This window comes from Kogia breviceps, chromosome 9 (assembly GCF_026419965.1).
Source record: "Kogia breviceps isolate mKogBre1 chromosome 9, mKogBre1 haplotype 1, whole genome shotgun sequence".
NCBI lineage: Eukaryota > Metazoa > Chordata > Mammalia > Artiodactyla > Physeteridae > Kogia > Kogia breviceps.
Window position 1 is genome coordinate 69233026 of NC_081318.1, and position 22780 is coordinate 69255805.

General features: G+C 35.6%; 1 protein-coding gene across 4 annotated transcripts in view; it reads right to left on the reverse strand.

Moving 5' to 3' along the window:
- Nucleotides 1-22780, reverse strand: part of CRPPA (CDP-L-ribitol pyrophosphorylase A) — a 327279-nt gene that overhangs the window by 148894 nt on the left and 155605 nt on the right. For all 4 annotated transcript variants that reach the window (XM_059074968.2, XM_067042599.1, XM_067042597.1 and 1 more), the window contains exons 7-8: nucleotides 640-714; nucleotides 88-180 (exon numbers count right to left, since the gene is read on the reverse strand). In XM_059074968.2, coding sequence (XP_058930951.1) covers nucleotides 88-180; nucleotides 640-714 — 168 coding nt within the window. The remainder of the gene's footprint in view (nucleotides 1-87; nucleotides 181-639; nucleotides 715-22780) is intronic.

Genomic DNA, 22780 nt, shown 5'->3' on the forward strand with positions numbered 1-22780 from the left:
TTCAGTTGGATGAAATTTTGTTAAAAAGAAAAGTTGAATTTCAAAGAACCAAGCCTAAGTTTGAAAAGTCTGCATGAATTCACTTACTGAAATAACAACAACAGGATATAAAATGGAAAGATTACTCTCTTCAAGCATATTCAGTAATTGCTGGGTTTCTTCAAAATCAGAGGTCATAACCTGAAAGACCAGAAAAATAAAAGAAGTTCTTAAATGACTTAAGAGTTCATTCAAGGAGAAAAATGGAGAGCTTTTAAACATTTAAACATTCTAAATATTTATCAAGCTTAATTTTAAATTTTCAAACAATGTTAAAGGATACCCGTAAGATTATAGCTACTAAAATTTTAAAATTCATTAATTCAAACCTACCTTCTTATCTACTTTTTACCAGAAATTTGAAAATACCATCTAAAGAAATATCACCCTCTTCTCATTATGTGAACTAGGTTGTTAGAAAATGTTATTTCCCTATTTCAAAAGACAAAAATAACATTTCTAAATACATATTGAATAACACAACTCACCTATCAAAATCTAAAATTCAAATACTTAAGAAACAAGAAAACTAAGTACTTGTCAAACATTACATTTATACAAATCCTCAAGTGCTTTCAATCATTTGTATTAACTACTTACATTCACACAAACAAAATTGTAGCATTTCTCTAAGATGATTTGCTGAAGATCTCTGCCAGATGTGACTTTTACATGCTAGGAGAAAAAATTAGAGGAAAAAAGAGTTTACAAACTAGATAGAAAGACCAAACATGAGCATAAACAACTTTATGAGCACAAAATTTCTACAGGCACATAACGCCAAGGACCATGCAAAAGAGCAAAATAATTCAGACTGAAGTTTGAGGCTACCAAAAAAACCCCACTTGAACTAGTCCCAAAATAATTAACATTATTGTAGCAAATAAGGATATAGGAAATTGTTTTAGATAAAAAAATGTTGAAAAGGCTCAAGATATATTCAGGAATAGGCAAATAGTCTGGTTTTTCTTATACAAAAAATATACAGTAGAAAATATTTGAATAAAATTTAAAAATTGGTTAGACAAGAATTTTTAGAGAATTCTGGAAGCATGTTAAATACCACAGTTACAAAGAATACATTTTACTAAATATGGAATGACTAGAAACAGGGAAAGCAACAAGAGATTACCATCATAGGCCTTCTTCTGAGGGTCCAGATCAAGATAGCAGAGTAGGAAGATCCTGAGCTCACCCCTCCAATAAACACCAAAACTACAGCTACATATAGAATGACTATCTCTGAGAATGACTTGAAGATTAGCAGAACAGACTTTCTACAACCAAGGCTATATAGAAAAGGCTACATCAAGACAGGAAGGACGGGCAGAGGGGCAGACATGCAGTCTAATCAGAACCCCTACCCCCCAGTGCAGCAGTCCATAAGCAGAAGGGATATCACAACCGTGAAGGTTCCCCCTGAGGAGCTAGGAGTCTGAGCCCCACATTGGACTCCCCATCCCGAGGGGCCTGCACCAGGAAGATGAGTCCCCATAATGCCTGGCTTTGAAAACCAGTGGGGCGCACATCTGGGAGAGGTAGAGGGCTGTGAGAAATCAAGACACTGCTCGTGAAAGGCTCATGCACAAACTCACTCCCTCAGAGTCCCAGCACAGAGGCAGCAACTTGAAAAGAGCCTAGGTATTATCAGAAGGAAATTTACTGACTAATTTTAGGGCTTGTGCTGGAGGGGCAGAAATCTGGTAGAACTCTCTCCAGGGACAGAAGCACTGGAAGGCAACTTTTTTTTGTTGTTTTTTCAAACTCTTCTTCTACCTACCAGGCCATTGCCATTTCTGTCACTGTTCATCAACCTAGTTAACCCATGTGCCCCACCCCAGTATTCCCCTGAGGAACAGCCCTCCTCAACCCACCCAACCCAGCTGGCCTCTCCAAAGTAGCTGCTGCCCCACCCTACCCAGTGGCTGGGCTCAGTCAGCACCAGCACCCCTCCAAAGTGGCTCCTGCTCTCAGGGGCCAGCCCCACACATCAGCAGGCCTGGAGCAGTTGTGGCCAGACCTCTCAGCCAGCCAGGCCAAGAACCAGCACACCATTTCAGCATGCCTGCAACAACTGTGGCCCAACCACAATAGGAGGGCACAATGACCAGAGGAGCCTGCACCATCAGGCCCCACAGGACACCATTTATATAGGGTCACTCTTTCAAAACCAGGAGATGTAGCTGATATACCTAATACACAGAAACAAACAGAGTTTGGTAAAATGAGGAAACAAAAGACTATCTTCCAAATGAAAGGTGGCAAAACTTCAAAAAAAGAACTAAACAAAATGAAAATGAACAGTTTTATCAGATAAAGAGTTCAAATTAACGGTAATAAATAAGCTCACTGAATGGAGAGAAGAATGTGAACTCAGTGAGAACTTAAAAAGAAAATATAAAAAAGAGCCAATCAGAGCTGAAGAATACAATAACTATAATGAAAAATACACTAGAGGGAATCAACAAGAGATCAGAAGATGCAGAAGAATGAATCATCAATCTGGATGACAGGGTACTTATAATCACCCAATCAAAACAACAAAAATTAAAAAAGAATTTAAACAAATGAGAATTTTTTATAAAGGGACCTCTGATACAACATCAAGTATACTAACATTTGAAGTACAGGGGCCCCAGAAGGCAAAGAGAGACAAGGACACAAAACCTATTTGAAAAAACAATGGCTGAAAACTTCCCACATCTGGGGAAGAAAACAGACATCCATGTCCAGGAAGCAAAGACAGTACCAAACAAGATGAACCCAAAGAGACCCACACCAAGACACATTATAATTAAAATGTCAAATTTTAAATATAAAGAGGGAATTTTAAAATCAGCAAGAGAAAAACAACTAGTTACATACAAGGGAACCCCCCCATAAGACTATCAGCTACTTTTCAGCAGAAACTTTATAGGCTCCAGAAGAGAAGAGCATGATATATTCAAAGTACAGAAAGGAGGAAACTTACAACCAAGAATACTCTACCTGGCAAGATAAAGAGTTTCCCAAAAGCAAAAGCTAAAGTAGTTCATCACCACAAAACTGGCCTTGTAAGAAATGTTAAAGGGAATTCTTTAAATGGAAAAGGCCATAGCTAGAAAACAGAAATTTATGAAGGAAAAACTCACTGGTAAAGGCAAACATATAGTAAAGGTAGTAGTAGATCAACCACCTATATGGCTAGTATGAAGATTAAAAGACAAAAGTAGTAAAATCATCTGTATCTAAAATATTTATTTAAATGATACCCAAAGTAAAAAGATATAAAATATGCCATCAAAAACATAAAACATGGGTAAGAATAAAATGTTGTGCTTTTAGAACGCAATTGAACTCAAGATACCATCAACTTAAAATAGACTACTATATACGTAGTTTGTTATATACGAACCTTATGGTAATCACAAGTCAAAAACCTCTAAGAGATACACAAAAAATAGAGAAAGGAATCCAAACATAACACTAAAGAAAGTCATCAAATGAGAAGGGAAAAGAACCAGAGAAGAAAGCGATAAAGAACTACAAAACCAAACAGAAAACAACTAACAAAACGACAATAAGTACATACCTAATCAACAGTCACTTCAATCAAAATGAACTAAATGCTATAATCAAAAGACACAGGTGGCTGAAAGGATAAAAAAAATAAGACCCATCTGTAGGTCACCTTCAAGTGACTCACTTCATATCTAAAGACACACACAGACTAAAAGTGAAAGAATGGAAAAGATTTTCCATGTAAGCTAGGGTAGCAATATGCATATCAGACAAAATAGACTTTAAAACAAAAAATGTAACAAGAAACAAAGAACGTCATTATATAAAGATAAAGGGATCAATCCAACAAGAGACTATAACACTTACAAATATCTATGCACCCAAAAAAGGAGCACCTAAGTATATAAAGCAAATATTAACACACATACAGGAAGATATAGACAATAATATGATAATAGTATACTTTAACACTCCACTTACACCAACAGACATATCAGACAGAATATCAATAAGGAAACACTGGCCTTAAAAACACAATACACCACTAAAACTTAATAGATATATACAGACCTTTCACCCCCAAAACAGCAGAATACACATTCTTTAAAAATACACATGAACATTCTCCAGGATAGATCTCATGTTAGGCCACAAAACAAGTCTCAATAAATTTAAGTAAACTGAAATCACACCAAGCATCTTTTCTGACCCAAACAGTATAAAACTATAAATCAAGTACAAGAAGAAAACTGGAAAAAAAAAACACAAACATTTTGGAGCCATAACCAAAAGCATTCAATGGGTCAATGAAGAAATCAAAAAATACCCTGAAACAAATGAAAATGGAAAGACAATTGTTCCAAAATCTATGGGATGCAGTGAGAGCAGTTTTAGAAGGGATGCTTATAGTAATGCAGGTCTACCTCAAGAAACAAGAACAATCTCAAATAAACAATATAACTTTACACCTAAAGGAACCAGGAAAAGATGAAAAAAAGAAACACAAAGTTAGGTGAAGGAAGGAAATGATGAAAATCAGAGCAAAAATAAATGAAATAGAGACTTAAAAAAAATTTTTTTAATCAATGAAACTAAGAGCTGGGGTTTTAAAAAGATTTTAAAAATTCACAAACCTTTAGACAGACATATCATGAATAAAAAAGAAAGACAGCTCAAATAAATAAAAAGAAAGAGAAGAAATTACAACTAATACCACAGAAATACAATGGACAAGAGATTACTGTGAATAATTATACAGAAACAAATTGGACAACCTAAAAGAAATGGATAAATTCCTAGAAACATAAAATCTTCTAAGACTGAATCAGGAAAGAATAGAAAATTTGAACAGACTGATGACTGGTAATGAAATTAAATCAGTAATGAAAACACTCCCAACAAACAAAAGTCTAGGATGTGAGGGCTTCACACGTGAATTCTATCAAACATTTAACTAAGACTTAATACATACCCTCTCTAACTATTCCAAAGAATTGAAAAGGAAGAAATGCCTTCAAACTCATTTTAGGAGGCCAGCATCACTGTGATACCAAAACCATATAACAACACTACAAAAAAAGAAATTTAATATTCATCAGGCCAATATCAATGATGAACAGAGATGCAAAAATCCTCAACAAAATATTAGCAAACTGAATTCAACAATACATTAAAAGGATCAAATAACAATATTAAGTGAGATTAATTCCAGGGATACAAGTTTGATTCAATATTCACACATTAGGGCTTCCCTGGTGGCGCAGTGGTTGAGAATCCGCCTGCCGATGCAGGAGACACGGGTTCGTGCCCTGGTCCGGGAAGATCCCACGTGCCGCGGAGCGGCTGGTCCCGTGAGCCATGGCCACTGGGCCTGCGCGTCCGGAGCCTGTGCTCCGCAATGGGAGAGGCCACAACAGTGAGAGGCCCGCATACCGCAAAAAAAAAAAAAAAAAAAAAATATTCACACATTAATGAACATGATACAGCACATTCACAAAATGAAGAATAAAAATCATATGATCACCCCAATAGATCTAGAAGAAACTTTTGATAAAATTCAACATCCAGTTATGATGAAAACTCTTAATAAGGCAGGTATAGAGGGAATATACCTTAACCTAAAAAAGGTCATATATGACAAACCCACAGCTAACATCATACTCAATGGTGAATAGCTGAAAGATTTTCCTTTCAGATCAGGCAAAAGACAAGGGTGCCTACCATCACCACTTCTATCCAACATAGTATGGGAAGTCCCAGCTACAGCAATCATACCAGTATAAGACACAAAAACCATACAAACTGGAAAAGAAAAAATAAAACTGTCACTATTTGCAGATGATATGACACTACATATAGAAAACCCTAGACTCCACTAAAAACCTATTAGAATAAATGAATTCAGTAAAACTGTAGAATACAAAATATGTAGAAATCTGTTGCAGTTCTGTACACTAATAATAAACTATCAGAAAGTGAAATTGAGAAGGCAATTCTACTTATAATTGCATCAAAAACAATAAAATACCTAGGAATAAATTAAACCAAGGAGGATAAAGACCTATACTCTGAAAACTATAAAACACTGATGAAAGAAATTAAAGATGACACGATTAAGTGGAAAGACATACTGTGCTCATGGATTGGAAAAAAAAAAATTGTTAAAATAATGATACTACCCAAAGCAATCTACAGATTCAGTACAGTCCCTATCAAAATACCAATGGCATTTATCATAGAACTAATACAAATAATTCTAAAGTACCTATGGAATAACAAAGCACCCCAAATAGCCAAAGCAATCTTGAGAAAGAACAACAAAGCTGGAGGTATCATGCTCCCTGATTTCAAACTATACTACAAAGCTATAGTAATCAAAACTGTATGGTACTGGCACAAAAGCAGACATATAGATCAACAGAACAGAGGAGAGGGCTCAGAAATAAACCCACCGTATCTGGTTAATTAATTTATGACAAAGAAGCCAATAATACATAGTGTGGAAAGAAAGTGTCCTCAATAGTTTTGAAAAAACTGGACAGTTACATTCAAAAGAATAAAACTGGACCACTTTCTTATACCACATACAAAAATATACTCAAGATAGATTAAAGACTTAAATGAAAGACCAGAAACCATAAAACTCCTAGAAGAAAACATAGACAGAACACTCTTTGACATAAATCATAGCAAATTTTTTTGGATCTGTCCCCTAAGGCAAAAGAAACAAAAGCAAAAATAAACAAATGAGACCTAATTAAACGTACAAGATTTTGAATAGCAAAGGAATTCATTGATAAAACAAAGATACAACCTACTGAATGGGAGTATTTGCAAATGATATGACCCAAAAAGGGTTAATATCCAAAATACATAAATAGCTCATACATAGCTGAATAGCTGAATATCAAAACAAACACACAACCCAATCAAAAAATGGACAGAAGTCCTGAACAGACATTTCTCCAAAGAAGACATATAGAAGGCCAGCAGGCACATGGACAGATGCTCAACATCACTAATCATCAGAGAAATGCAAATCAAAATCACCATGAGAGATCACCTCATACTTGTCAGAATGGCTATCATCAAAAAGACCACGAACAGCAAATGTTGGAAAGGGTGTGGAGAAAAAGGAACCCTAGTGCACTGTTGGTGGGAATGTAAACTGGTGCAGGCACTATGGAAAACGGTATCGAGGTTCCTCAAAAAATTAAAACTATAACTACTATACTAACCAGCAATTCGACTCTTGGGTATTTACCCAAAGAAAATGAAAACACTAAACAAAAGATATAAGCACCACTGTGTTCAATTTAGCAGCCAAGATATGGAAGTGCCTGTTGAAAGATGAATGCTCGAAGATGTGGAGGTGTGTGTGTGTGTGTGTGTGTGTGTGTATGTGTATATATATATATATATATATACACACACACACATATGTATGTACGTATGCATACACAGAATATACTCAGCCATAAAAAAGAAAAAAATCTTGCCATTTGTGATGACATGGATGGAACATCCATGATATTCCAGAGGGTATTATGCTAAATGAAATAAGTCAGATAGAGAAATACACTTATACGTGGAATCTAAAAAACAAAACAAATGAACGAACAAAATAAAACATAAAGAGGCTCATAGATAAGGGAGAACAAACTGATGGTTGCCAGAGGGGTGGGGATGGGGGGAGGTAAGTGTATGGGCAAAACAGGTGAAGAACATAAAGTAGTATAAACTTCCAGTTACAAAATAAGTCACGGAATGGAATGTACAACAAAGGGAATCTAGTCAATAATATTGCAGTAATTTTGTATTGTGACAGATGGTTACTAGACTTATCTTGGTGATCAATTCATAAGGTATATAAATGTTGAATCACAATGTCATATACCTAAAACTAATAGGTCAACTATACCTCAATAAAAAATAAAAATAATAAAGACCAAAAGAAATTATTATATACGATAAATAAGACTTAAACTAGGGCAACAATAAGAGAAGAAGATTATTACTAGAGGTAGTCCCAGACTAGACAGAAAATAGTACATACACTATAAAAACTTTCCTAATAAAATTGTTCTTCCATATACTTCAATGCTCTAATTATTCTCTATTTTTTCTATTATAGCAATATGAACAAAAAACTACTAAACAAGGGCTCTGTTATAATGATATCTCTGCTATAACTGTACGAAGTCACATTTTCGTGGTTAATACTGGCATTACAGTTGGAAAGCTTTAGTTATATATCTAAAATACAATGCTTGTTCCATAGTAAAACATGAAACTCTGTATCTCTAAGAGCATTGCCTCTTCAGAAGAATTCAGCTTAATTCTACCTAATTTTGACAAAATATTTGAGAAAGAGAGGTAAAGGTTTTGAGGTCTTAGCTACGCTATAGAAATCACTTGGCTCATGAATTTCAAGAATTTTACTTAGGTTTAAAGTTTTTGAGTACAAATTTCAGAGGGAAGATTATTTAAAAAACAAAAAAACGTCCATAGTCATCAGCCATGTATCAATAGTGAAATAAAGAAATCAGCTTCCACTGTGCAATAGTGAGTTTGCTCAAGGAGTCTCATCTTCTAGATATTACAGGGAGATTATTTTTCAGGGGTTTCTCATGTATCCAAACATTTTAAAAGGCATGAATAGCTAATATACTCCAAATTGGCTCTTAAAGGATGTTCACATAGCAGGCAGACTTGCAAAAATAGGCATCTCTCTTCTTGGAGCAAATTTGCTTACGTTCTAGAAAGTAAAGATAGAGACAGCTCTCTCCATAGAGCAATCTGCTTGGCATTCTAGAGTAATAAAGATAATGTCTCTCTTGTAAGAGGAGGATGGGCTAGTTTGCCAGCAGTCCCTGTATAAGGACAGTGCTTCCCGATATCCAGATTCTTCTTTAATGCATTCGACTGCCTAGCAACACCCAGCCCTAATTTTATTTCCCCCGGGGGAACTGCAATTCAGAAAATCAGTGCTGCTCTGCTACCCTCCTTACTGCTACTGTTGTAACAGATTCTTTCCTCTGACCCTGGAGTCTTTTACCAATATTTACAATACTGGCATGAGTGTTCCCATAAAAATTGGGTATAATCCTCAAATCCTGCCTAGTTGTGACTTGACAGATATGAAATAAGGCAACCACGTATCTCAACTTTAACAAGTGTGAGTGAATTCTGAACTCAAAAAAAAAAAAAAAAGAAAATGACTTACTTTAAAAAATTTCCCTTTAGGGACTTCCCTGGACAGTGGTTAAGAATCCGCCTGCCAACTCAGGGGACACGGGTTCAAGACGTCTCCTTCTATAAATCCATTTTAATTCACTTCTTTATTTGAAGAACTTCAGCTGCAAGTAGGTTTTGTTTGTTTTTTAATAAAAACCTCAACATTTTTATATTCCTAGAGTTCGTCCTCCTATTAGTTAGAAGAATAGCTTATCTGGGAATAAAAGTTTAGTTCACACTTTCCCTCAGAGATTTGCAGTCTCTGTACCACTGTCTTCAAACACTGTTTCAAAGCATTGTCCGGATGCTTTTTTAAAGTCCATGTGTCATCTACTCACTCTCTATTCACCATTTTTGGGGGGGTAGATTTCAATACCAAGTAGTTCCACCAGGAAGTAGTCATAGAAGTTACATACGAATTTTTTTCCTGTTATCTTTCTAACTAAATGACAATTTGGCTGGTGGTAGTATTCTTGGATTCCCGTTTGATTCCTTCCAAAGTTTATAGACAACGCTTCACTGTATGTATGTGGATAGTAAGTATTGTGGAGGTACAAGAGGTCAGGCAGAGTATCCTCCTTTCTCTAAGTTTTGTTCTTGTTTTTTGCTCCTAGCTACCTATCTGAAGAATTCTTTATGAGGAGGTTCAAAATCTTAATTAGAATCAGACCATATTTAATTGTCAGTTGCTGTTCCCCAACTTTTCTTGAAAATATGCCCTCTACATCTTACAGAACTAGTTAGTCATTTCAAGGAAATTTTCTTCTAACTTTCAGAATAACATCTTGGTTTGTCTACTTGACATATAAACATGATTCATATGTTGGATGCCTTTATTATCATTCACACCTATTTGCTTATTTATCATTTAGTATTTACTTGGAATATACTGTGATTATCCCAAGTTTCCCTCTATGTTAATAACCTGACCTGACTTTGGCTATATTCTATGTCTAATTATTTCTATAACAGTGTGGCTCTAATTGTTTCCACAATTATCAGTCACTCTATTAATCTCTTGCAATGCTGTCTTTTGAATTTTTAACCTTCTTGAATTCCAATTTTTACTGAGTTATTCTAGAGAACCAAAAGGTGTGAGAATAGTTTGAGGGACAGAGAGAACCTTGAGGTTTCTTCCAGATTTTTAAAATCAGATTTGTGTGTTCTGTGATTTTCAGTATAAATTGTAGAGCTTATTAGTTATTATTTTTACAAGGTGAAGATTTTTAACATGGTAGGCACTGATAGTTTCCCCTGCCTCTGCTGAGATACCACCGAGAATTGAGGGATTTTCTGACTTTTCCCCAACCTTTATTTTTTTACCCCCTTTGAAAAAAATATGAAAACCAAACTACATTTTTTTCCATCCTGCAATTGAGACTCTTTTAATAATTGTTTCCAGTGAAATTTAACTCTTTTATTTGGTCATACTGCTTTCCTCCCAAACAGAAAACAAACAATATTTTCCATGTTTGAGTAAAGAAACTTAGATTCTACCTAAATATAGCAAAGGAGACTTTGACACCTTTAATAAACAAAGACCACCTTAGACAATGTTATTAGGTTGTTTATGAAAAAGTTCTATGGCATCACCTTAAGCTATCATTCCTAATGTTTCCACACTCAAACACAACAAATGGAACAATCTGCTGGCTAGAACTCCTTGTTCTGTAAATATTTTGGTTCAGAGAACATTTAAGCAAAATTTAAAACAATCTTCCAATGTGTTTAGTAAAATTTAAAAAGTATGTCCAAAAAAAAAAAACCCCCACCATGAAATACTTTCCTTACATCATAAAAAAAATAAGAATTTACAAAATATTTACTACTAACGAAATGCAAACATCTGCATATTCAAAGTACTATTTAAAGCAGGGATATTAGGAAGGAAGCTGCAAAACATTTTCCATTTCAAGAAGAGTTAAGGCTTAACTAAGGCTGAAAGGCATTGGTTTCCAGTCCCATGAGTCAGAGGTTCAAAAACGTATTTCTGAAAGCCAGCACTCTTTTTACAGAACATGTTGGCTGGATCACTTCTTAATCTGAATCCACCAATGTCCGACCTCCCTCCCATTCAAACAAAGGCACTAATGTGGGTATATACAAGGAAATCAGAGAGATGCACTTTTCACTCTGTAGAGAACAACATTAACAGTTAAAAGTCTTGTGGCTGCCAGAGGGTAGGGGAAATGGGGAGATGCTGGTCCAAGGGCAAAGTTTCAGTTATGCAAGATGAATACGTTTTTAGGGATTTAATGCATAGCATGGTGGCTGTAATTAACAATAGTATATTGTTTAACTGAAATATACTTAAGAAGGTAAATCTTAAGTGTTCTCACCCACACCTCCAAAAACGAAAATGGTAATTATGTGAGGTGATGGATCTATTAGCTTAATTATGGTGATCACTTCAAAGTGTACATCAAAACATCACGCTGTATACATTAAATACACGCAACTTTTATTGGTCAATTATACCTCAATAAAGCTGGGGCGGAATGTACTTCTATACTGCAAATCCAGAGAACCTTACGTAGCTATGACTGATGCCAACAGAATGCTGAGTCTGGCATCAATTCATCAGTCACTCTCTTTATCAATGGAGTCGCCTCTGGCCTGTGGGTGCTGTGTCTGGACCTTCAGTCACAGGGTAACAGCCCAGAGCCTCTCCATCCTTCTTTTCAGCAGTCTTTACCTGAGACACTCCTTTAAGAAGTACTATTTCCAAATTCTGAGTTGCCAATTAACATTTACTTCATGGTTATGTTTAGACTTCTATGGAGGTTTTGTCCATCTAGCATTGAAAATTTACTCTATTATTTTTTAGACAGCTCTAAAGCTCTTTCTTGCAGTTAAGAACATGGCACCTGGAGCCAAGATCCCTGGGTGTTTGAATCTAGCTCTGCAACAAATTTGCTGTACAACTTTGGGCAAATTACTTAAACGCCACGGCTCAGTTTACTTATCAGAATTGATAGATTAGTTAAATATGTGAGAGTTAAGGATTAAATTTTCCAAAACTTCTTCCCTATCGGCTGGTCTTCTGGAAAGCTTCAGAGAAAAAAAAGCTACAGCTTTAAAACAATGAATGTCGGTAGAATTTTGAGGTGGTAAGAAATCTGGTTACCATTCTGCCATGCTATATCAACTATGGACCTCCAACCATGAACACTAAGCTGGTGGATCATACCAGTGGCCTTCTACTTCCCAAGCTGCCACCACAAGACTCAGATCCTAGCCTGTCAGACATACCAAAGTCTTGAAAGTGTTTCAATCCTATCAGGCAGGCATAGTAGCACGAGAACCAAGGTTCTGCCATGCTGCAACGGTGTTAGATCACGGGCCCTTATCACACCGGGGAAAGGGCTGGTTCTCCCTTAATTATGTAGCTTAAAAGCCAGACTGCACAAAGATTAGAGTCTTATAATGCAGTGAACACTGCCTCTGTTCCTGAGTCCATGGATTGGACTTTCCCCAATAATCATTGTTCTACAAAGTCCCTATTCTGGTGTGAGTCCTGTCATGTCATTCATCTTTGTTTTCTTGAATTTATGTGAAACACTAATGACCATCTTTCCATATAGTGTACATTAAATGTTTGCTATTATTCCACTCGCTTCTCACTTAACTTCCACTTTTAAGTGACCCTTTCACACATCACCACATCTCCATTATCCCTTTACCTTTTAAATCTTACATTTATTTAGGTTTTACTATTCATCAGAATCTGTGCTAAATACGTTAAACAATTATCTTACTGAAACCACATAACATACCGCTGCATATATTATCATTATCCTCATGTTACGGATAAGGAAGGTAAGCACAGAAGTTTAAAGAATCTGCCTGAGACCGTACTGCCAGTGAGGGTAGTACCCAGACTAAGGTCTGTGGGACCCTCAACAGTTAACCTCTCAAGTACACAGGGTGTCAGTTTACTACCGGTAACTAGTACTACATCATGGAAGTCACAAGACTTTACTCAGATGGCAGTGACATTACAGGTCCCAAGGTCAACTCAGGAGAAACACCTCACCTGGAGGAAGTCATCTGAGTGCTAAAAAGCTTAATTGCCACCACAGACGATCCCCTAACTCAGATCATTTCTCTGGGTCCTAGAGAGGGAAAAGAGTATCTAAGGTAGGTCCTCAGATTTGATCCTGGAAGAGTCAAGGGCTTCTGAACCACTGCATTCAATATATGCCACACAGGAGATGGTTACAGAAGTAATTATTGTGATAATACAACCTTAATGAAAGTTCTCCTTTATACGTCCCTCTGTCTCACTGTTAAAATTCCCTTTGAAGGCCAGTTACTTTTCTGATGCAAAACCACAAGAATTGTGGAATGGAAAATACAAGTCCTAATCTTAACAAACCAGAACACTATCACAAAGAATTCTGGGCTCCCATTTTATCATACAGATTATCCATCCAAAGCTAGAAAGTGTTTAGGCAAAAGGCAAAGCTACCAAATCTGCTCAAGCTTATCTTTCCACTGAGGTTTACTATAGAACATTACACTATATATAACTAATGGGCAATTTTGTAGTAAATGAGAAGTGACTGGCATTATTAGCTCACATAAATCATGTTTGGCAGGCATATTTTGGAAATGATAAAGGATGATATGCTAAAAAAGCATGTATGGTAATATGACCACTTTACGTTTCTTAGTAACGCATAAGACATTTCCAAGCTGAGCACTGGCAGGCTGACGTAAACAATCTTATCTGTCTTAATTAACAATTTTTAAAAAGTCACATAGAGTAGGGTACCCTACTATCCACTGGATTAGCGTAAGTTAGAGTTTCATTCATTCAACCAATAAGTTATCTATTGAGGGCTCTGAGCCAGACACTAGATAGCACACTGAGACCACAGCAACAGACTAGACAGTTTCTGTCCTCATGGAGATCATACTGGGAAGATGAAATAAAGTTAAGACCTGTGTTTCTCCAATTTCAATATGCCTAAGAATCTCTGGGAATATCGTTAAAAATACAGATTTGGATTCCATTAGATGTGGAGTGGGGTCTAAGAATCTGCATTTTTTTCCCAATTCAAAATTTTATTTAAAAAATGGAACAGATACTTAATCATTAAACACATGAAAAAGTCACCACAGATACCTTTTCAAATCAAATACACAGTATGGTTCTATTATACATCCACAAAAATGGCTAAAATTATAAAACTGACAACAATAAATTCTGTTTGGGTGTGAAATTGACTCTAATTGTTGGTGGTAGTGTAAAATGCCACAATAAGTAGAATCTGCATTTCTAACAAGCAACCAGGTAATGTTGCTATAGTTGGTCCACGGATCACACTTTGAAGCAGCAAGCAGTTAGATAATATAAAAGTCCTCTCTCATTTTCAGTAGATATATTTACTGAGAAATGTGCCTCCAACTAACAATCAGAAGGTAACTTTAACCTTGATTCTACTGAAGGTACTGCCTTTTTGTATCATCTAAAATAAGTTGCCTATATCTTTTATTAAATATATCAGTATGGCAAGCTAAGTGACTAAAATTAAAGAATTTATTACTTCAACTGTATTTTCCCTCAAACTCTTCCCAAATTTACAGCATAATCTAATTTACACTTACAAAATTTTAACTTTTCTAAGTAATACAGACACTGCCCAGATATATAAGGAAGTATCACGAGAGCCTAGTTTCCATATAAATATGCACTAATAAAGTATGTACAAGTTATGTTCTAATCAAAATGTCATTAATTTGAAATCACTAATTAGAATCCACACTAAACACTGTTTCTAATTAGTTTTATAAATGATTTAAATAGTCTAAAGATTATAGTCTATTACATTTAGCTATGCATTCATTAGAAATTACAATTATATATACATACACGTATACAAATATATATGTATATATATGTGTGTATATACACACACACACACACACAGCTTTGTCCCCAAGCCATTGTAAAATTTGAGTGTGGCATGAAACAAAAGTTTACATTAACAGTTCTTAACTGTGGGAAACTTTGTCCTAAGAGGAAATTCAGCCATATCAGGAGACATTTTCAGTTGTCAGAAGTGGGAGAAGGAAGTACTACCAGTGCCAAGTTGGTAGAGGAAAGGGATGCTATTAAATATTCTATAATGCACACGCAGGCCAGCCTCCAGAACAAAGAATTATCTGTCCCAAAATGTTAATAACGTAGCAACTGCAAAATCCTGGGCTAAATGTAGAGTTGTGGTTTTTGGTCTTTAGCATTTATTCAGAAATCAGTAGCTGACACCAAAGCAGTAATAGTCTAACAACTTAAAAGTTATAGCTGAGTCATTTTTTAACAAGGGAAATACTAAAATTGTATTTTATCAGACAAGTGTTTTAATATAATTTTAAAATAACATACCATAAATATGACAAGTGTGTTCAAAATGGCTAGATGAGGTCTCTATGATATAGCTTACATGTGGAATCTAAAAAAATAATACAAATGAACTTATTTACAAAACAGAAACAGAATTACAGATACAGAAAACAAACTTATGGTTACTGGAAGGGGGAGGGATAAATTGGGAGATTGGGATTGACATATACACAGTACTATATATAAAATAGATAACTAGTAAGGACCTACTGTATAGCACAGGGAACTCTACTCAGTACTCTGTAATGATGTATATGGGAAAAGAATCTAAAAAAGAGTGGATATATGTATATGTGTAACTGCTTCACTTTGCTGTACACCTGAAACTAACACAACACTGGAAATCGACTATATTCCAATAAAAATTAAAAACAAATAGAACAAAATACATTCTCAGCTGGAACTCTGTCTGCTACCAAGTTTTTAACACTGTCTCTAATTTTAAATTAGATAGGAAATAAAAGAAGAAAACTAAAATCAGCTATAAACATGCATGAGTAGCTTAGTGAAGAGTTCCTTCATATGTAACCAACAAAGAAACAATGCACTGATTAACTTTTTTCTTTTTCTTTTTTTGGCCATGCTGTGCGGCTTATGGGATTTTAGTTCCGTGACCAGGGATCAAACCCGGGCCCTCAGTAGTGAGAGCTCAGAGTCCTAACCATGGGACCGCAGGGAATTCCCAACTTTTAAGGAATATTTAATACCACCCTAACACTTGTACAATCCAAATACTGCCAATATAATTGTTCAGACCCTACATAGTAAGTGATTTTTATTAATGTATTTTCCTCTTGAGTGAAAAATATAATTACTGTACATATAAAATAAGATTTCCATCTCATACAACTTTCCATTATGAGTTACATAATAGTAACCTATTGAATATACATTTAGCCCATAGGCCCAAAATGTTTTTTAAATATTAAGGATAAATTACATTTTGAGCAAAAATAACAAAAAAATGATCATGTGCCTTATTTCAGAAGTATGTGAACAATTATCTACTTCAGGATATTTTTTAAGCAGTATGTTTCTAGATGATACAGAAAGGTAGATTCATATCCTGATATAGAATCTTATTACAGATCCTAAAGAATAAACCTTAAAATGTTGCTTATGGACCTGTTTCTTCATGTCACTGCAATTCCCCCTCAGCAGAGCTCAGTTCCCCATCACTCTCTCTCTCCCTCCCCCTTTCCTGACAGAAGGCTTCTGGCCACCAACTTTATCACCACAGCTAACTCCAGTTCATCTCATCAACATCTTTTATTTGCTATTTTTTTCCCTCCATTTGTAAAAACAGTTTTCTTCTGGTTGGGAAATCAATTATAACTTCTTGGGTGTACTCTGTGTTCTAAACTCTTCTCAAATGTTCACATGATTGATGGACGCCCAGCAGCTACCTCTTTATCTCCAGAAACACATTTGGCTGATGTCCAGGTGGAGGGGTGTTCCAGAAGCTTGCTTGTTCATCATTCTACCACCACTAACCACAACTATTTATCTGGCTCCCCCATATACACAGCACTGTGCAAGAGATCAGCAATAAAAGAGATGGTGAAAGAGACAGGCAAAAGAATAACAATAAAAAGGAGCATATGCAGAATGACACCACTGTTGGTAAGTAGTTTAGAAAGTCCAAGAACCAGAAAAAAATGGGAACAACTTCATGGAAAGAGTAATATTAAATCAAGTATTAAACAGAACTGACAAGGATGGCATGCGATCAAGCAGAACACTGAGTAAAAAAGAGTTAGAGAAAACGACAAAATTTCAAAGCATGAGTAAGACAATATGCTGGGCCACAAGAGAGTTGACATTGTGAGTAAAAGGTTCAGCACCGACTGTAAGAGGTCTAAAATAATGGGTCAAAATGTATAGACTCTGACTCACATGCAGCAAACAGTCACTGAAGATATGAGAAGGAGAGGAGATATTTAACCTAAGGAGACAAGTACTACAAGGCTTTGAAAACAAGTTCTTAGGTATCAAGACACCATGGATAATTTATTCTGACCACAAGTTCAAAGGGGTATATTTGGTTTAGTTTCCCTAAAACAGCAAAAACCTTGGAGCCATTATTTACTTAAAGCCACCAGAACAAAAGAATAATCTACTTTATGGTGTTACTAAGTATAGTCATACCACAAATAGTTGAAATGTATCACCAAACTCAATTATTAGGGAAACATTAATACTTAAAAAATTATTATTTTAAAAACATTACATATCCTCTATTCAGAACCAAAAAGAAATCAATAAAATGAAATGACATCAGTGAATAAGTTTTAAAACTTTATCTCAATTTAAATAGCATAAGAAAATTAGTGTATACATATTCATGAAAATCAACTGTTGAAAGTTGGAAACTATAATCTACATGCCAAAGAGCAATTTTTTTCAGCTTCTTATAAAAATTTTCCCTCTAAACATATTTACCATGTGTGTAAAATCAATTTCCTGAATTACAAGAGAAGATCTGATTTTTACAAATATATCCCCCCAAAGCTAGATGTTGGCTACTCTTTCGGCTTATTTGTTTTTAACTTAGCATAACGTAACTAGAACTTGTGTGCAGTGACCTCATTGCTAAGCGCACAAGGATTAGCATTTTTACAAATTAACCATCTGGTTCCTTTAGAAAGAGTAATATTTCAATATGTCCCTATGCTTCAAAAATACACACAGATACGAAAGGTGAATACATGTTAAGTATACAAAGAAAAAGTAGAGAAAGTGGCATTTAGGGAGGATTATCCTTACTCCCTCATTAATAACCAAATTCTAAAACTCTGACAACCAATTATAATTATAAACTGTTAATTTTATTAAATAGAGCATGAACATAATTAATACCATCCCAAGCAACTAGGTGGTCCCGTGATTCTGGACATTTTTACCTCTGGAAAACTGATCAGGAAATCTGGCTAACATCCCAAACAAACGAAATGGATTTTAGTGGATGGTCTTCAGCTAATTTATGTAGTCTTGTACATACACCAAAACCGCATACTGTAAATGAATTAATTCTGTTGGCATTGTTCAGAGTCAGAGGCCCAAGAAACATTTTTCACAGTGTTATTTCACTATTACAATGTACAGTGTTCAGCTTCAAAAAAATGAAAAATTGGTATTTTAAACATAATATTTTAAAATGTTATGTGCCAAAATAAGCATGAAATAACCCTAATCTGAACAGGTCTTACAATGCTGAAATGACTGAATCTGTTCTATTTCTTTAATTTCTGCTTTTCTTCTTACTTCATTTGCTATTTTGGATGTTTTGCTTAACAAATATGTCATACACTGAATTTAGTTATGTCTATTAAAAAAAAAAAGGCACAGATCCATACTCTGGACAAAACCTTGAGGGCATTAAGAAAAATAAACTAGGTACCACAGACAACCTCAACAAAACCAAAGCATGCCTTTCACCCAGGAAAACAAATGACTTTCAGTTATATCCTGCTTGTCATTTGTGGTTACACAAAACAATAATTAAATTATGTGCTCCAGGAAACAGGAAGGGGTGGATAAGCAAAACACACAAAAAGCCCCTATGGTCCCTATTTGTCCAGATTATAGATCAGCATTCTTCAGGAGCTTCTTTTCTTTTATTATAGGAACAAAAACTGGGTTGAAGACACTTGTGATTTTAGGGGTTCTGTGATGTATAAAAACATTAAATACTACCTGTCTTTTTCCATAGAATTTTACTTTTAAGCAGCAGCAGCCAACAGTCTTTTTATATCTGTAAATTGGATCATGACATTTTCTGCTGAAGACTTCTACCACTTCATTTTGCTTGTAGGACAAAATGTAAGTAATGGTAGTGGTTACAGTAGTAGTGTAGGTGGTGGTAGTCACAGTATGCTTAACGAAGCCTGCGAGGCTGCATTTAGACCCATCGCAGTCTCTATCCTCACCTCCCACTAGTCCACCTCCACTCCAGTCATACAAGTCTTATTTCAGTGCCCCTGAATGAAGCTCTTCAAGGACCTTTCACACACTGTTCCTTCTGTATTTCTCTTTAAATAGCTAACTCCTGAATACCAGTTTAGCCTTAAGTAAATGCCACATCTGCCAAGAGATGCTCACTTTACTGCCCTCTACTCCCAACTTAAATCACTGTCCAGGGCTCTCTTACATAAGGACAGTTTACTTTTTCCTTAGTATCATTATCGCAATTTGTAATTAAACATTTTTTGTGTGTTTGTATACTGTTTTATCCCCAACTGCACAGTATGTTCCTTGACGACAGGGAACAATACCTGCTTATTCAACTGCATAAATCCAGTGACTAAATCTTAATAGGCATTTAATATTTGGTAAAGACATTCATGAATTAAGTAACTAATGAAAGACCAATCTTCCTACTTATAAATCCCTTACTGTTGTCAGCACAGTATATAGCAAAAATTATTTTTCAATGAGAGTTGGGAAGAAGGGGCAAGGTCTCTTCCATCACTGTCTACTGCCCTGACGTATCTTCTAGAGACCTCTATCTCCAAAGTAGGTAGGTTCTGTGAAGTACTTGACCTCCTTAAAGAAATCAAAGAAGGAATCTAACAAGCCTGAAAATGAAGTCTTGAAATTTAAGTCTGAGTGAAATCTGCATGTGTATGGAGGGTGGGAGCAGTAAGTCTCTACTCAGTTAATTCCTTATTTCACTTTTTAGCAACCTCTTCCATGTATTTGGTGTGTATCATTACATTAGAGTTGAGATATTCAGTTCATCACTAAGGTATATCTCAAAATCTAGCATGGATAATTATAATAAGCATACTCAATTTCTTCCTTTAGTTTCATCAGGAAACATCCTTTCTTTTCATGCCAATAAAACAATCCTTCCGTTGTGCATTGAGCAGCTCCACACCTACACAGATCTGCCCTACAGGTGCCTGGATTTTAATAGTGGTGACTTCATGCTTTTTATATGTCCTTTGCAAAATGAGACAAAAGCTCTGGAGGTAAAAATATTAGAATATGTGGCATTTTGCGTTTGTCTAAAAGTTATGGGCTGAAAAATGCCATAAGATAAATGTGCCCTTATAAAGGGAGAAAATTATAGAAAACTGGTAATTTCTTTTACAAGGAGACTTCTTTCTGACCTTAGATACAATCCTTCTGTCAAACTTAAAATTCTTTCATTTCACCGTTTCTTAGAAAAATATTCAGTAGTAGAAATCATAATGAATCAAGCAGCACCTACATTCAATTAGTTATATAATCTTAGACAAAGTATTAAGCCATAAGGTTTCCCTATTTCTATTTGTAACATGAGAGGGAAAGTCATAGGTTCATTTTAAAGGATTAAGGTACATAATATTCTCTCTGGCAAATGGAAGGCACTCCATAATTGTTAGTCTTGTGACTGTTTACGAGAGAAAACATCCTGATAAGTCCTTGTGTGGTTTAATAGTTTTTAGGCAAATTTAGAGGCCAGGGCAGATTTAGCAGAAATGAATGACATCTCCTCTGAAGGTCAACCAAGATTGTCTGAGTAAGTTAACAGGACACACAAAGTTCCATTTTACAAGTTCTACCTTCATTAGACTCATTTCTTCTAAAATTCATGTTATACTCAGTATGTTTCATCAGATTATACAGCAGGTTACCTATGGCTATACTATGGACTGATCAACATAAAAATCTAAACAAATTAGTCATTAATCCTTTTCTTGGTTGGTTTATATTGGATAGAATGACATTTAATTCAGGAGAGTATATTAATTCCTTGGTGAGAGCATGTCCTCAGGCTGTTGGTTTTGGCTAGTTAGCGCCTCTTGTCCATTGTTGATTCCAAAACTATTCAGAATTTTCTGATCATCTCTGGAGTTTTTTATACAGAATTTCTGTTAGACTCAATTACTAAGACCTAGAATCCATATAAAATAGACTGTACCTCCACTCATTTGACTAGGGAATTATAGTTGAGATGGATGATGATCTTGATGAGGAAATTTTAGGTACAATAAAGCAAATTTCTGATGTTCAGAGAAGACTCAGGTCTATATAGAGTCCTGCCTCAACATGCTACAGGAAACCAGGATGGTCATGTTAGTGGGTGTTTTCTTTTTTACAACTTAGAAGATTTATTTTGAGATAGTAACAGTTTGTGATAATCAGTCTCTAAAACACACCCCCCAACGATACCCACACTTCCCAGTATTCACAACCTTGTATAATTCCCTCCTCTTGAGTGTGTGTTGGACATACAGACTTGCTTCAAATGAACCGAATACAAAAGAAATGATGGAATGTCACTTCTGAGATTAGTTTACCAAAGTACTGAGCCTTCAATCCTGAGTGCCATGTGGTGAGGCAGGCGTGTGGAGAAGCCTACACGGTAAGGGATTGAGACCTGCCAACAACCACGTAAGTTTGAGAGTAGAATCTACTTCCACATCAAGTCTTCAGATTAGACTGTAGAGGACAGCCTATAGAGGACAGATGGCTTGACTGTAATCAAATGAAAGACCTTGAGTCAAAGGAACCTGGCTAAGCTGTGCCTAGATTCTTAACGCACAGAAACTGAGACAATAGATGTTTGTTACTTAAGGTCACTAAATGTGGGGGTAACTTGTTATGCAGCAAGCACAATACAATATATAATACAATGTCCAACTTAGTAATAAGAAGTTGTGATCATTTATTCATTCATTTATTTATTTATTCAACATTCAATAAATGTCCCCCTTTTATCAAGACTCATGCTTTGGGAAGACCTCACATGGGGTTGTATAGCCTCTCACAAAACACTATAGAAGGGTACATAAACCAGACTTCAGGGGAAAAACAAACAGGAAAAGCTCCCTGGGGAAAATGACATCGTGGGTGAAGGCCCTGGAGGTAAGAAAGTACTATCACATTTGAGAAGCTGCAAAAAGTAGAGCTGGCACAGTAGAGAGTGCACAGTTAGTTAGAGAGTGCAGGGCTGTTTGGCAAGGGTGCCAGTTAAGAAGACAGATTTTGGTGTTACATGAATCCAAGTTCATCTCCATGTCCCTGTTCTGCCCCTTCACAACAATGTTAACAAGAACCATTTAAACATCCCCTCTATGCCTCAGTTCTTTCATCTGGAAAAAAACA